The sequence below is a fragment of the Ictalurus furcatus genome, chromosome 12 (genome assembly GCF_023375685.1).
Source record: "Ictalurus furcatus strain D&B chromosome 12, Billie_1.0, whole genome shotgun sequence".
Taxonomy (NCBI): domain Eukaryota; kingdom Metazoa; phylum Chordata; class Actinopteri; order Siluriformes; family Ictaluridae; genus Ictalurus; species Ictalurus furcatus.
The window spans coordinates 2,695,107-2,711,267 of NC_071266.1; the positions used below are offsets into that span (position 1 = coordinate 2,695,107).

The 16,161-nt window shown below is 39.0% G+C and overlaps 1 protein-coding gene across 3 annotated transcripts in view; it reads right to left on the reverse strand.

Moving 5' to 3' along the window:
• Positions 1-269: 269 nt before the first annotated feature.
• fbxl3b (F-box and leucine-rich repeat protein 3b) overlaps positions 270-16,161 on the reverse strand; it is a 29,909-nt gene continuing 14,017 nt past the window's right edge. For all 3 annotated transcript variants that reach the window (XM_053637973.1, XM_053637972.1, XM_053637974.1), the window contains exons 2-5: positions 15,735-16,128; positions 15,483-15,605; positions 4,822-4,993; positions 270-2,853 (exon numbers count right to left, since the gene is read on the reverse strand). In XM_053637973.1, coding sequence (XP_053493948.1) covers positions 2,210-2,853; positions 4,822-4,993; positions 15,483-15,605; positions 15,735-16,127 — 1,332 coding nt within the window. In that variant the 5' untranslated portion in view covers position 16,128 and the 3' untranslated portion in view covers positions 270-2,209. The remainder of the gene's footprint in view (positions 2,854-4,821; positions 4,994-15,482; positions 15,606-15,734; positions 16,129-16,161) is intronic.

Consider the following 16,161-nt stretch of genomic DNA (forward strand, 5'->3'; position numbering starts at 1 on the left):
CTCTATGGTAGTCTTTGAGACATCTAAACCTACACCCTGTATACTGCTTTTAATTTGTTTACCAATTTTTCTTCATGAAAATATTCTTAAGTCATCCCTGACTGCGGTCTGGCAGGTTGTTCGCTATTATTAAGCAACTACTGAGTTCTGTAATGTTTAAAACAAATGATGTCTAATATTTTGATTAAGCCTGTGGTTGATTTATTTTGGGAGCCTCACATTTGGTCCTTGTGTTGACAAACAGCAGAAACAGATGCAAATACCATAAATTAGGATTGAATAAATATTTCGTTTACTCGTACACAAACTAATGGAACAACAAAACACCTTGTCAAGATATAATAACTAAGCATCCAATTGTCCAATAATGTACAACGTATGTTCTCATGAACATGTTATGTTGCTTATAAACAGAACTCAAGCTGTCATTTTACCTTTTGTCAAAAAGAAATAACATTACAAGTTTTAATAATGCCACAAAACTATTTTGTGTGTGTGTAACAGATACATTTGATGGCATACGTTTGCTTCTCATTAGGAATGTTTAGTTGCCCAGTGTATTATAATAAGTAAACAGAATTAGAAGTCTCTGATTCAGGGGGAAAATTAGACCGACTAACTGCTGTTACTAAAGTGGCAGACCTTTACATGATCCTTACAAAATTGTACCAATTGAAAGCTTGCCGTCCTCTCAAGACAGTATTTTGGCTTAAACAGCAGTGTCTTAAATTAATGAAAGATTTGTTTATCAAAAATCTCACTGACACTGAGAATGATTGCATTGCTCATTTTGATTTAGTGACATTCGTTTTCATCTCAAATATGCCTACACTATCAAAGCAAAATATACTCTATAATTCAATTATTCATTCCTACTCTTCAATACCTTACCTTGAATTTCTGTGCTACACTCTGCCACCTTGCAAATGTACTCTTTTTACAGACATTTATCAAATCAAAAGCCACAGAAAGTAATACTGAATCGCCAATGGATAAGGTTCAGTAGAAAGCAGTTTGGCACATTTACTTGCTGAAAAAGTCCTCTTCTTCTGGAGCATAATTTCTATTTAGCATTTCCATCACTTACAGTTCCAGCTAAAAAAACTAAATGGCAAAAAACCCCAAACAAAACAACAAAAACAGACACACAAAGTGAGAAGAATAACATTTACATGTATACATAAATAAAATATTATTCAGAAGGACTGTGAAGGTTTTCAGTCATACAGTTTATGTTGAATGTCTCACGATAGTAAGTCTTTATGACTGGAAAAATCCCCACTATTTAATCACTGCAATTTATGCCTCTGACAAAAATATTGACATGGCATGAATAGTGCAAACCTATGAGGGAAACCCCTTAAAAGCATATGCAAATTGGACTTTTATCAAAATAGCTATAAGAAGATTAATCCGTGTATTTCAAACTGAGAAACACACGTAAAAAATGATTTCATAAGCACATGTACATGTCTCACTCACTCACTTTCAGTAAACCCTTTGTGCTGATCAGGGTCATGGAGCCTATACTGGGAACACTGGGTGCAATGTAAGCTTGTGAGACTGTGTGCAACATGCCATACTCCTATGATGCCCACTAATTATAACCTGTGGCTTTGGAGGTGTCTAGGCTGCAGCCAGTGTGTGTGAGCATGGTATTGGTCAGACATACATAACATGTGTCATGTACATGTTACATCATTATAGCAGAAAAAAAATCCCAGAAGCTGCTTACTACTTGCTGTATCTGAAATCGCTAGCATTAGTGTTTAGTCTTTTATTTTTTTAAATTAATTGTTAAGAAGGACAATTAATGCTTGCAAAATTGATTTCAGGAAAGTAAATAAACCTAACCAGTTATGAGCTGTAACTAAGCTTATTAGCTTACCTTATTAAAGCTACTTGTGCATGTGCTTGCCTTCTTGTATAGTGAAAAAGCTCTGATAAACTGTGTTTCATTTTCTTAATTTACATCTCCGTTAATGCGTTGCGAGTGGAGACATTAACAACAAGGGAAGCTAAGATGCATCAGAGAAAAATGTTTTGTTGCTCCGCCCAAAAATCAGACAGAAGGATATTAAGGTTTTTCAACTAAACACCTCCCATTAACACTGCAAATTCAGTGAAATGTGTGTAATTTCTCAAGGAATAGGGCAAGGCTTGGTTTGCAGAAGAAGGTAAACCCTGTGCAAAATGGTGTGGCCGTACCCTACCAGGTGGGCATCATATCAGGGAACCAGACACGGCCCAGGTGTTTTGACACCTCCCAGTGTATGTCGTCAAGGCCATATTTGTGGTCGGGCACTAGCACCTCCTCCATGATGGAGAGCTGAGAGAGGCGGCAGCCACACATCTTCACAAACTCCACAAATGCGCTGCAGGAGACCTCACACTCTCCAAGGCCGATGGCTGACAGATGCTGACAGCGCTCAGCAATGCGAATCAGCTCCTCGTCGAGAGGACGCAGGCCGTTGGCACACACCACTAGCTCAATCAAGCGAGGGCACGTCATCCCCACACGGCCCAGCACCTCCTTGCTCACAGAGCGGCCGAAGTAGAGGTGAGTTACAGGCACTTCATCACGGAAGAATGGCCCAAACTCATCCTCGTACAGGAAGAAGTACATGACAAGGCTGAACTTGGGCGAGTGGCGAACCATGGCCTCCCAGCTGCTCCGCTTGATGGTATGGAACTGCATCTGCCCTGGGTTCTCACTCACCACATCAATCCGTAGATGCTCCAGGTGCACGTGGCGCTCAGATGACAATGCCAGCAGCAGCTCGTCACTTAGCAGGTGATAGTTAAGTGCTAGCTCACGTAGGCCATGGCACTGGTCAGCCACACACAGAATGCCTGAAGAAGGTCAGGAAATTAAAACAGCAAGAAAAAGCAATTTAGAGATATCCAAACAAATGTTATGAAATCAATGGTCACACACACACATACACACACAGTTTTTAATGTACATTTATTCTCCACACAGTTCTTAATGTAGATTTCATAAGTCCAAATTTTCCCCCAAATTCAGAACCTGGGCACAGAACACATTCATTTAAAGACATCAAAAGACCCAAAAGTTGTGGATTTGAAAACACAATCCTCTGGTCACCTACTACTGCCCCCTAGAATGTTATTCACCACTCCATCTCAAAGATGGAAGCCTAAACCACTCTGCTGATATAGAGATGGCATGATGAGGTGCACTGACCTAAATCTGTATGTAGTTTAATTGGGCCTAGTACAATTTTCAACTGTAAGCAACCTTTGAGAAAGTCATTTCTTTTTTTAAAATATGTTTTTATGTGTTTTATATGTTAACGTATTATGTAAGTCTTCTGTATGCGATTAAAGCAGAATTTGCATGGACCCGTCTCAGAATTTTAGAAAAGCATTCGGCCTGCATGCTGGAGATCACAAGTTCAAATCCCAACAATGCCACAGCCATCTGTTGCCAGGAGCACAGGAGTGCAAAATTGGCTGTGATCTCTGGGCGAGAGGGATTGCATTACTCTCTCCCATGCTGTATACTGTGAGAGTACTGTAAAATTATTCAGTACAAACTGTGTTAATTTCGTTAACCAAAACTATGACAGAAAATGTTCGTCTGCAACCCCCCCCCGCCCCCCCACATCTTAAAATGAGACGATGACAAGAGACAACACCAACCTCATTAAACACTAACTGTGACTTTATCAACATGCAATACAGCTGACAAAAAAAGAGGAGATTAAAATGTAGATTAAAATATAATTACTTTACCAAAATCTCTCTTATTTTTCGTCAACAAAAAAAGAGGAAACAAAATATAGAATATTTTTTTTCCCGAAAGCGAGTTCCACACATAAGCCTAGCAGGGATATTATGCGTGTGGTTGCATAATGTGGACTATTCCTGATTGGCCATAATTCCTTCAGGCTGCAGCCAATCGGAACACTTTTCTATCAGCGCATGTCCTCACAGAACTGATTAGACCACCTCCGGGAAATTAATGGAGTCTTAACGGAGCCAAAAAACACTTTAACAGATGCAATAGTAGAAAATTTGATATGGATAAAGCTGCACCTGAAATGATCCAGGTTTAATCTATTTTAAATGCCCTTATTCATCTTCATTTATTTTCACCATCATAGGTCGCTAAGTATTACATCCACAGTTATGTTAGCCTGCATGGTTATTACAAATAGAAACTTGGTCAATAGTTACATAGAGAGATATGTAATGCTTGTAAAGTGTTTTAGCTGTCATTTATGCAGATTCTCAAGCCACTAGTGGCTTTTACTGAACCACTTTAATTTTTTTTACTGCACTGACAGGTTGTGACTTATTTTTGTTGATAGTCAAAAAAAAGGCAAGAAACAGAGAGAAGAGTTTTTCCCACCTGAGGAAAAAAATATCTACGAGTGAGAGGGAAGAGGGTCATGACATGGAAAATAAGGGGAAGATAAGGATGAATAATATATTTACACATATTTAATCCCCTTTTGAACAGTTTTTTTTTTTTTTAATAATAAAACATGCTTTCATATCAAAGAAAAGTATACACACAGCCCTCTCTCCCCAGTCAAACAATAAGACAATAACCAATCATGGGTATCTGGGCTGTGAGCTCATGTATACAGAAGAGGGCCATATTTCCCATCATTAACATCATGATTTCCCACCACCGTAATGTTAACCATTCCAGTCTACATAAAACAGATATGATAACTTATCAATATCAACCTATATTTGAATCATGATAAATAAACTGACGGTGTAATTTCTAAACATAAAGGAAAGTTTAATGAATACACTCATGCTTTGTGTCTATCTTCCTCTTACCTGCAGGTGAGACATGAGGGCAGCTGCTCATCTTCAGCAGTTTGAGTGTGTCGCTGTTATTGGCTACAAGAACTTTCAGTGACGGGTCATCTACTGGCGTGTCATCAATCTTCAGCGAGGACAGGGACTTGGAGTTTACGAAAACCACAGTCAGAGCTGAGATGAAATGAGACTAACACAAAGAGAGACAGAGTACATGTCTAAAATTAATTGGGTCATTTCATGATTTTAAGGTTTTCCTTTTGTTTGAGTGTGTAATGTATCCGTTTGTGCATGTATAAACTCTACAAAGTCCCAAAACTCATAGTCTCCCCCAAAAGGATTTATTTCACTGCCACAGACCTGCCCTAAACACGTCGCTCGAAGTCCAGATTTATTTCCGCAATTTCTCTGAGTTCAGGGAATGCATTGTCAGAATAATCCCGCCCAAAAGCAGCCACGAAGAAAGAAAGTGAGGCTTCAGTGAATTCATGCGCCATGTCACGGAAATGCTGTGTGTTTTGGTGCGAAAGCAAAACCTCTTTGTTTAGGAAAATGGACAAAATTAGGTATCAGTGGTCACTGGTTATTTATAACGCTGTTCCTGAGCAGTACAACCCAAACATTTGCTTGTGCACAGTGTATTTTATGGAGGACAGCTTCCTGAACCTTGGAGAGTTCAATTCAGACTATACACAAAAGCTACTCCTGAAAAGTGGGGCGATTCCCATTTCGCTCTGACAATCTTGCGCTTCTGAATCAGAACCTGTAAGTGTGTTGGATTATTTTATGAAGTATCTGCTATTGACTGTTCAAATGCGGAGTTTTGTGCTGTGGATCAGTTGCAGACCTCTGCTAATGTGCTAGCTAAAGTTTGCTAAGTTGCCTCAATTTTTAAGCGTTTGTTTGTATGTTGGTGGTCTGACAGAGCTGTTGATTCATATCAATCGAATCACAAGAATCTTAGCTTTCCAAAGGTATATCGCATGAATACCTATGTACAATGCAGAAGCTGTGTACAGCATAGATAATCCCACCGGCGGGGTCAGAATTTACATCGTATCTGAAAGGTAAGAGAGTTACAAAATAAAACTTACCACTGTGAATGGTTCTGTTCAAATCATGTTTGCAAAGATGGTTCTGCTTGATCGTCCGCATTTTCTGAATCTGACTCGGGCTCAAACTGATACAGTAAAACTGACTACATGTTGCTTAGGAGCTTAGAATTGCTTTAGAAGCTTTTGAGGTTAAAGCTAAGTCAAGGGGCGCTACATTTCCAAAACACACAAGGCTTTTGGCCAATCACAATGCAACTTGTCAGCTGGCCAATCAGAGCACTCTGGGCTTTTCGGGAGGAGGGGCTTTGGAGAAATTGGAGTGTTTCAGGCAGCCAAGGAATAGAGGTACTGCAAAAATGTACATTATTTGACAAATAATGGGTTTTTTGAACATTAAAGCATGGTAACCTATTTTATTATAACCAATAAACAAAATAATAATAATTATAATAATTAAAATTATGCTTATTTATTTTATTTAAAAGGTTAATTTCACTTATTAGTTTTTATTTTTCCCTCATGTCAAGTTCAAGCCAAAGAACACAAAACATGTGAATCAAACTGTTCCGGGGAGGGCTCGGTAGAAAGGTGGAAACGGTAACGAGCTGGGCCTGCTATCCAAATGGATAATAGATGGAAAATAAAAGAACCAAAATGTGAGTCTGGAGAGAAAAGAGGAGCCAATACTGTAACGTGAGCTCAGTTATTGTCACCAGCATCGGGGTGCTAACCGAGGAGCTTGTGTGCCCCGCTCCGACATGCTAACCACTAGGCTATCCACACTGATAGTGAGTTGTGAGCAGATGTTTTCATAGTGTAGCTATAAATGAATAAATATGAAATGAACATAATTAAAGGGTGCATTTTGAATTGTGTTTAATTTTAAAACTATGTAATTCTTTTGTACATTGTGTTAAAGATCCATTCAGTAATCAAATGAGGGTATGTGCAGCATGTTTGTGTTGTTTGAACACATTGTTTACAACGAGATTTGGATTTGAGATAATTGTTATACTGAAGGTAACAATTTGGGAAAGCATCGACAAGTGAAGTTTTATTTAGCAGATGCTATTAAATTGGATTACAAAAATTTCTTTCAGTTCACACGCGAGGCTGCAGTGGACAGTTTTTTGTGTTTCCCAGCCGCTGGGTTAGTGGCTTTGTGACAAACATTAGAAACAATGCGCCTCTGCATTGAAGAGTTTATGCAACAGTGTTATATCATAATTTGAAATACATACATTTGATGTGTATTCTTAGTCTACAACGATGTGTCAATATATGATGAAATAAGGAATGTTAGGTCTTGTAGACCATGCAAAAAGTTAAAATATTTATATATAATAAAGAAACACTGTTAACTTGAGGTGTAAAATACTGTAAAGACAAAATAAAGACGTGTGCATGCATGTACGTGTTTGCAAGTACATCACATTCAAGCGGTTATATTTTAAATAAATGCATACGTTTGATCTGTGTCTAACAATCTATGTGCTAAAAGACAAATTATTTATGTTTGCCGTTATAATTACCCTGATGTGCCATAAGCACGTGCATTATAAATGTGTCACAGAAGTAAGAAAGAACTAATGTTAAGTTGAAGTGTACCCAACATTTTATAGAATGTGTACAGTTCAAATATCAAACAGTATAAAAATAAAGACGTGCATGTGAGAGAAAGTGTGAAAGTGTGTTAGCATCATACATTTAGTGTGGTCTTGTAGGCAATGCTAAAAGAGAAAATATTCATATGTAATAAAGAAATGACCACTCATTCAACCACTCATTCAACCACTCATTCAACCGGTTACTGGAAGGAACACATTTCATTAGGGCTGCAACAACTAATCGATAAAATTTGAGTTTTGGGGTTTGAGTCAGTGGTGTAATTGCAGGGGGTCCGTAGGAAAGTTTTAAAAATGTTTAAAGTATATTTTTTGTTAAATGCATCAAAACACATTCAAATGAGATGTTTTAAAATTAATCAATTTGGTTATTCACGTGCATTCACAAATATCACGTTAGCTGAGCTGACAATCGTTCATTGATGGATTTATTTTAAATTTATTTACAATATTCAATAGACAAGAGTCAAATTAATGTCGCACCAACAATAAAATGTAAAAATAAAATCTTGAAATATTTTAATTAAATTTTAAATGTCCAATGTTAATATTATTAATATTAAATATTAATAAAATAAAGTAACGTATAGAAATTAGGGATGCACCGAATGTTCAGCAACCGAAATTACTCGGCCGAAAATAGCAAAAAAAACACTTTCGGTGTTTGGTCGAATAAGTGAAAAGGCTGAATAAATTTGACCGAACAATGACGTGTTTGATGACGCGACAAAATAGCCTAGCAACCAGAGTGAGACGTGCGAATGTCACGACCTCACGAGGGGGCGCGCGCATGCACGAGCTACGTGCTCTTTGGATGTTTACTGTGGACAGTAAACGTGCGTGGACGTGTGTTTGTTTTGTTTCTGTTCCGGAGTATTCTGCACGTCACGAGACGTAAGGGAGTAGAGTACGGAAGCAGGTAAAGACGTATTTATTTAAGGGCAGGCAGACAAATCCAAATCGTAATCCAAAAAACATAGTCAAGACAGGCAAAGGGTCGGCGAGCGGCAAACAGGTGTAAACGGGGCAAAGCAGGAATCAGAGTCACGTCACTGAAAACAGGGTCACAATACAAAACAAAAAACATGAACTAGTACTATGGACTGGGAGTGGAAAAACCAGCGGGGACTAAATGAACTGATCTATAGTTTAAACTAACTAAATCTATCAAGGAACATAACATTAACAACGTATCTAACTCTACTATATCTACTCTAATACTCCGCGAGGTGTAGAGGGACGCGAGCGGTATATATCCCCAATATCATCAGCCCTATAGAACCCAATAGAACCATTTTCTGCACTCCTGTCAATGCACTTTTTAGTTGTAGGCTACAGAGTGTTCCGTTCTTTCAGCAGTCAGTTATAGGCCTAACATCGGCTATTCAAGGGGATCAAAGATGACCACATCAAAATATTTTTATTTTACTATTTTATTTATTTAATTTATATTGTGCCTTGTTGGTAGCCTGTGCCTGCTGAAATGAAAAAAAATGTTCAGTGTTAAATAAATATTTTGAAATTGTAGTTTTTGTAATTGATTTTTTTCTTTGAAAAGCAAGACAAAATAGTAAAAAGCACATTTTGACTATTTATGCAATGGTGAAAAAAATGGCAAAACAAATGGAAAAAACGCGAAAAAACGTGTTCGGTTTTCGGCCAAGTTTTTCATTATATTCGGTTCGGCTTCGGCCAAGAATTTTCATTTCGGTGCATCCCTAATAGAAATGACTGTTAAATATATAGCCTATAATTGTTGTGGAGTGAGGGGGTCCTTGTGGATCGTTCGAAATATGATAGGGGTCCAGAGCTCACAAAAGGTTGAGAACCACTGGTCTAGTGTATGAATTTTAGAAAGGTAAAATCGTCACAAATGGAACACATTAGTTTTTTTTACTAACCGGAAGTATAAGCCGTTTTCTAGTCGACGGCGCATAATGTCATACGCACGTAATATGATGCCGCTAGCTTTAGCAGATACCCAGAGTCACCGACACTGACTTTCTTCAGTTTACTGTTTATGTCAACATGTGTCAACTTTTATCCCCAAAATGACCTGAGTCACTATCAGACGGAGACATAATCGTAAAGTGACTGAGGAAGAAAGTGTGTGACCCAAGTCCTTTAAGGCAGGGGGCATTTTATATTAAACACCCTGAAGAAGATTACACTTTATAAAGAGGAGATTGTGTAGCACTGAAGTAGGACCGTTTTTATTAAGATTACCGAAAGAGAATGGCATAAAATATTGGAGGAGGTGGTCCATATATACAGCTCATTTGTCCAAGTGAAATGGTTACTATGCACTACTTTACTGTACTGTACTGTACTGTACTGTACATACACTGCCTGGCCAGAAAAAAGGTCACTGTTTGGCTTTAAATAAGGAAATAAGAGCCTATGATTGGATCATTATTGCTGTGATTAATATGTTTCAGCTGGCAACAATTCTTTTAACTCAAACTGATGCAGTGTGTAGCTTCTCATTTCTTAAACAACCATGTCAGAAAACATATCCCGTGGATTGTTTAAAGTGCACCTATTATGGTTTTTCAAATATTACCTTTCATGTAGGGTGTTATAGAGCTGTTTGTGAATGTAAAAATGTCTGCAAAGTTTCAAAAATCAAAACGCACGACAAACTGAGTTATTGACTCCCAAAAGAAGGAACTGACTCTGAACAGCTGAAACGAGTCGTTAGTGATTCCAGGCTTACTTCCTGTACTAACCTACGTAGGTTTGTAACAAAAAAACCCTCATCTGGTCTTCAACGGCTGCTAGCAAACAGAGGGAGCTGAAACTGGTTATGGTAGTGGTAGGGCTGCACAATTAATCGGATATCAATCATGATTACGATTTTGACTGCCCACAATTAAATGAACATGTTCGACTGCGATATTGACGTTTAAAGTTCGTCCTCCGCTCATAGAAAACTCCGCTGTTTTCTCCACTCAAATTAAGCGCTTCCTACACTTACAGCCATAGCGCGGCGCAGGGCTGATGTCATTTTGTAGTGCCAAAACCCTGAAACGGATTAGCATTTTAGCGCTCGAGCAGCCAGTTTCTCTGCGAACTCCAGTGCTTGCGCGAGTGGAAATCATGACACTAGCACGATGCTAAATGCTAAACTTTACAGATAAACTCAGGGCTCTACAGTGCGACCATTTCACTCGCATTTGCAACTGAACAGTACTTTGTGCGACTGTGAATAAATATTTATTTATTTATGCGAGTGACCTGTTCAGAGTTGTATCAGCATAAATCAATCAGCATAAAAACTAAAGGAAGTCCAAAATACATCTACACCGCACAACAGTTACTTTCACACTGCTTTTCATCTCCTCAGTCAACCAAACAAGTGTGGAAATACTGCAGAGAAGCCATTATCATGACGAGAGTAACACTGTACATCATCTGCTTCTCTCAACTCTCCGATCTCACAACCGCCTTCTTTTATTGATCACGCATTATGTTCCTAAATTCTGTCATAATTGACAAGCTCAAGTTTTCTCATGCCTACTTGTGTGTTATATTGTGGCACATTAACGTTACCATCTCTAAAAAAAAAAAAAAAAAAAAAAAAAAAACAAAAAAAAAACCCACTAAACTAGGAGCAACTGTGCTCCTAAATTTGTAATCTCCTAAAAGAAACTGTCTTGCGTCTCTTCTCCTGTAAACACTGTTAATGTCTTTTCTGCATTCACCTGAATTGTTTTCATTTGGTTGTATATTGTTATATTTGATGCATATTTTCATTTGGTTGATGGCATTTTTATTTTTACTTATCCTATATTTTGGTGGAAAACCCTGCGTCGCAAAAGGTATGACACTGGAAAGGGGATTAAACATTTAAGAGCCTTCACAGCTACCTCTGCATATTCTGTCTTTGTTTTAATCCATTACTAAAGAAAAGGCATGTCGAAGCTCGTTTAAAGTTTGCTACAAATCCTTTGGACAAGCCTATGAAATACTGGGAGAGTGTAGTCTGGTCAGATTAGAGGAAAAATTTTACTTTTTGGCTGTCATACTACACACCATGTTTGGAGAAGAAATGGCACGGCACATCACCCTAAAAACACTATACCAACAGTGAAGTGTGGAGGTGAAGCATCATGGTGTGGTGCTGTTTATCATCACATGGTACTGGCAGACTTCATATAATTGAAGGAACGATGAATGGAGCCCTGTACCGGGAGATTCTTGAGAATCTGCTGCCATCCACCAGGATGATGACGATGAGACGTGGGTGGAGCTTCCAGCAGGACAACGATCCAAAGCATACAGCAAAGGAAACTCTCAATTGGTTTCAGAGAAAACAAATCAAGGTGTTAGAATGGCCCAGTCAATCACCTGACTTGAATCCAACTGAACAAGATTTAAAGACAATATGTTTAGAAGAACGTGTCAAAATCACACCCGAATTCTGCGATCGATTAATTTCTTCATACAGGAAGCGTGTTGAAGCATCATTACAAACAAAGGCTTCTCCACTGTTTTAAATAAATTTCAGTTAGCGTGTTCAATACTTTTTGCCGTGTCATTCCACTTTATTACATATAATTTTATTTATGGACTTTAATGTTGTGAATTCTTTATATTTCCAGATTTCTTGAGTTAATACTGATGTCTGGTGAAAATTTCATGTGAATAACCTCATTGGAAATATATTTACTGAAAAAAAATGTTGACGTGTTCAATACTTATTTCCCCCACTGTACGTGAGTTTACCTATTCATTACTCATCACTGAAGTGTGCTGCCAGTGGTGACTTTTTTCTGAAAGAAATCTCTGTATTGGCTCTCTTAACTCGTAACTCTAAGGGTCTCCCCCTTGAAAGTCACCTGAGTTTGGTGTATAAGAAAAGGCGTTTGTGTACTGCTTCCATTTCTTCAGAAAGTTGTTCGAATACATGGGAGTTGAGGGCATTTGCTTTGATCTGGTTGATTATTTTTAACACAATGCACAGAGTGAAGTTCTGATGACATTTGATGACCAGCCAGCATTTCCCAGTGTATGACACAGTGCGTAAATTCAAATTCAAGCGCAACAACTTTGACCCGGGTAGTGAGACCAGACAGCAGTCCGGTCATAGATGCAGCCCCATCTGTGCATATTCCAATGCAAAATAACCAGTCAAGCTTGCCCGATATGTAGTCATTCAAAGACTTGAAAACTTCTGCCCCAGTTGTGTTGGTTAGCAATGAGCACACACACAATATATCCTCATGCACATTGTCTTGAAATATATATCGCACATAAACCAGTAGTATTGCCTTGTTGTCAACATCGGTCGATTCGTCGACCTGCAGTGCATACCATGGTGACTCATTAAGCCTTTCTAATAATTGCTTTTTAATGTCCTCTGTGATGTCATCAATTCTCCGTGTGACAATGGTAGCTGAAAGAGGAATCTTGTCAGCTGCAGCTTCGCTGAACCCTTCACAGCAAATGTCTTTGGCAACTGGCAAAATCAATTATTCCCCGATAGTGAAGGGCTTCTTTAGTGATGCAGTCATCCACCAAGTATGATGCTCTCAGTGCAGCTACGTTTATAGACATGGTGGCTTTCAGCAGTTGCTGTTTCCCTGTGTGTTTGCGTTTTTTTTCGTTCAATGTAAATCAAGGGGTTTGTCTCTCAATGCTGGGTGATTAGTTTCACGATGCAGAAGCCATTTTAAGGGCTTCATTGACTCATGAGCTATTTTATCTCTGCATATTATACATATGGGCTTTGGAGCATGTGAAATGCCTGTAGTGACTAAACCATATTTCAGATACGAGTCATTTTTAGTTTTTTCCCTTTTTCTCGTCAGTAGCTGTCTCTGTGTTATCGCCATCGCTCGGTTTTTTCTTACCTCCTTACGTTTGTCTCACACCCATGTTAACATTGGCTGAGCCTGTTGCAAGAGTGGAACTAATGTTTTCTGTAACCGCGCCCTCTATGTAAACTTTGATAGTGGCTGTTGAAGAACACACAATAAATAATACAGTGGCATATATAGACATTTTTCCCAGAATGTTCTTGCGACCCAGTACCATGGCCCGGTACTTGGTCGCGACCCATGGGTTGGGGACCTCTGGGCTAGATTGCTTTGCTAGATAACGTTGTTGTGCTATGCTCCCTGTGTAGTTTTGATACATCGGTAAATAAGTTTCAATTTGATTTAACTTATGAGTCGCAAACTCTTCATTAAGCGACTATACATTATTTAAGGCAGTTCTATTCATTAGGATATTGATATAGGAACCGGTGTTAAATAAATTTAATTCATAAGGTTTCCCCCTTTAAACCGGTATAAAATTTTATGTATCATCCCTCATAACCGTTATATGTCCATATACCGTGGCAAGCCTACTGGCAACTTCGCAGAAGAAATGTGGTCGCATTGTAAAAAATTGACAGAAGAACTTATGGCTATGTTTAATAGTGAAAGTAAGAGCATTTCCACAAGCACAATGCATTGAGAACTTACAGGATTGGGACTAAACAGCTGTGTGGCCACAAGAAAGTGAGTGAGGCTAATCTGAAAAAATTTTTTTACTTCAATTTGCTAGGGAGAATAAATATTAGACTGTGGAGCAATGGAAAAAAGGTCATGTGGTCTGATGAGTACAGAATTACGCTATTCCAAAGCAATAAGTGGTTTTACCCTATTCCAAAGCTATGCACCGTTCATGCATAGTGCCTATTGTACAAGCCTCTGAAGGCAGTGTTATGGTCTGGGGTTGCTTCATTTGGTCAGATCTAGGCTCAGTAACATTGTGTGGCAATAAAATGAAGTCAGCTGAGTACCTGAATGTACTCAATGACCAGATTATCCCATCAATAGATTTTTTATTCCCTGCTGGCACAGCAATATTCCGGGATGACTATGCCTAGAGTCATCAGGCTCAAATTGAGAAAGAGTGTTTCAGGGAGCACAAGGAATCATTTTCACACATGAACTGGCAAACACAGAATCCTGACCTGAACCCCACTTAAATTCTTTGGGATGTGCTGGACACTTTACGTGGTTCAACTCCCCCATCCTCAATACAAGATCTCAACTCTGGATGGAATGTTGTGATGTATAATTTTTTCAAAACAATGCCACAACGATGTGCGCCGTGTAATCAAACCTAAAGGCGGAGCAACAGAATATTACAGTGTGTGACTTTTTTTGGCCACGCTGTGTATATTAAATGTTGAATACTCTGTACATATGAACATGCGTATATATGCTTATGTCAAGGAATATAAGCACAAGCTTATACTTGAACATGTAATGAACCGATGTCTGTATCCGTACTACTCTCTCTCCATGACCTCATGTTTGTCCTTTTTAAAAAATTATTAAACATGTACATTAAACTTACTAAATAATCCACTATAAAGAACATTAAACAGCGATAAACTAAATAAAAGTGATTTCGTTGAGACAGGTGTTAGGTCACTGACACACTGGATTTTAGTCGTTGGTGATTCAAAACCAGACAATTACAGGAAGTCAAGATGATTTGTAATTTTAGAGTGAACGTAGGGGTAATGTTATGTAGCTAATTTGCTTGTTTTTCCTCCATGTGTTCCAGGCAACAGTAAGTAAACACATGAGGCAATGACTGTTATTACTACTATGAGCAGCTCCTCTGTTTTTTACTAGCCAAAGCGATCATACACGTGCCTTGTTTTATACTGGCTCACAAGATAAAGGGTCATGAATTCACAGGTCAAAGTTCACCAAGAAAAATCAGTACAAAAGTAACTGCTCCCGCAAAAAACTCATCATACACGTCCTGCATCCTTTCCCTTCAGTGAACTGGCTTTTCTGCTGGGTGAGTACTAGCAAAACAAGATTTCAGGTGTCTCCTTCATCACCACAGAAGATGGTCAAGAATCATACAGCTAAAGTGTAATGTTGACACATGCAGACGGAGCCTGTTTACAGTGGCACTGCTTTCATCTACAACTGAAGGTTTGCATTAACCTCCTCCTGAGAGATGTACAGCTGGTTGTGTTTACCTTAGGCAACTCCATGAAGCTGGGTCGAGCTGTGGATATAAGCCCCAAGGTTTTGAGCGAGCAGTTCACCAGCTGAGACAGGATATCGCAGGCTGCTTCTGCAGACTCAGTGCTACTGTCCACCTGAGAGGTCCAAAAACATGCACACACACTGTTGAAATGTGAGATCATATCTTTGTACTAGAAAGTCACTTCACCACAGCTTACACAAATATCTAATGTGTTAGGAACTACCCTAAGACATGCCCTTACCTTGAAACTGACATACTGAAGGTGGTTGGAGTGTCTCTTGATGATTTGCTTGATGAGGTCTGGGTGTGTGGCCTTCAAGTAAGAGCTGGCAGGCTGGTTGAGCTCAAACTCAAAGCACCTCCAGAGCTCAGGCATGTGAAAAGCTTGGTTCCAGCCCCTGCACACCTGTGAGGCAAAAGCCCGATCCAGTAAGGGCAGATACTGGAAAATCTGCAGCAGGATCTCCTGAGGCAGGCAGCCCCAGTCTACAGTGCTTTCTGGGTTGTAGTGCCCTTGCTCCTGCACAAGTTCCTCTGAACCCTCTTGACGAAGCTTTTTGCAGTTTTCAGGGACACCAGGGCTTGGGCCTCCTCCATCCTCCTGTTTATCTCTTCTCTTCTGCCCTCTTTTCATTCTAGGAGAAGAGCAGGTAAATGTTGAATGAGGC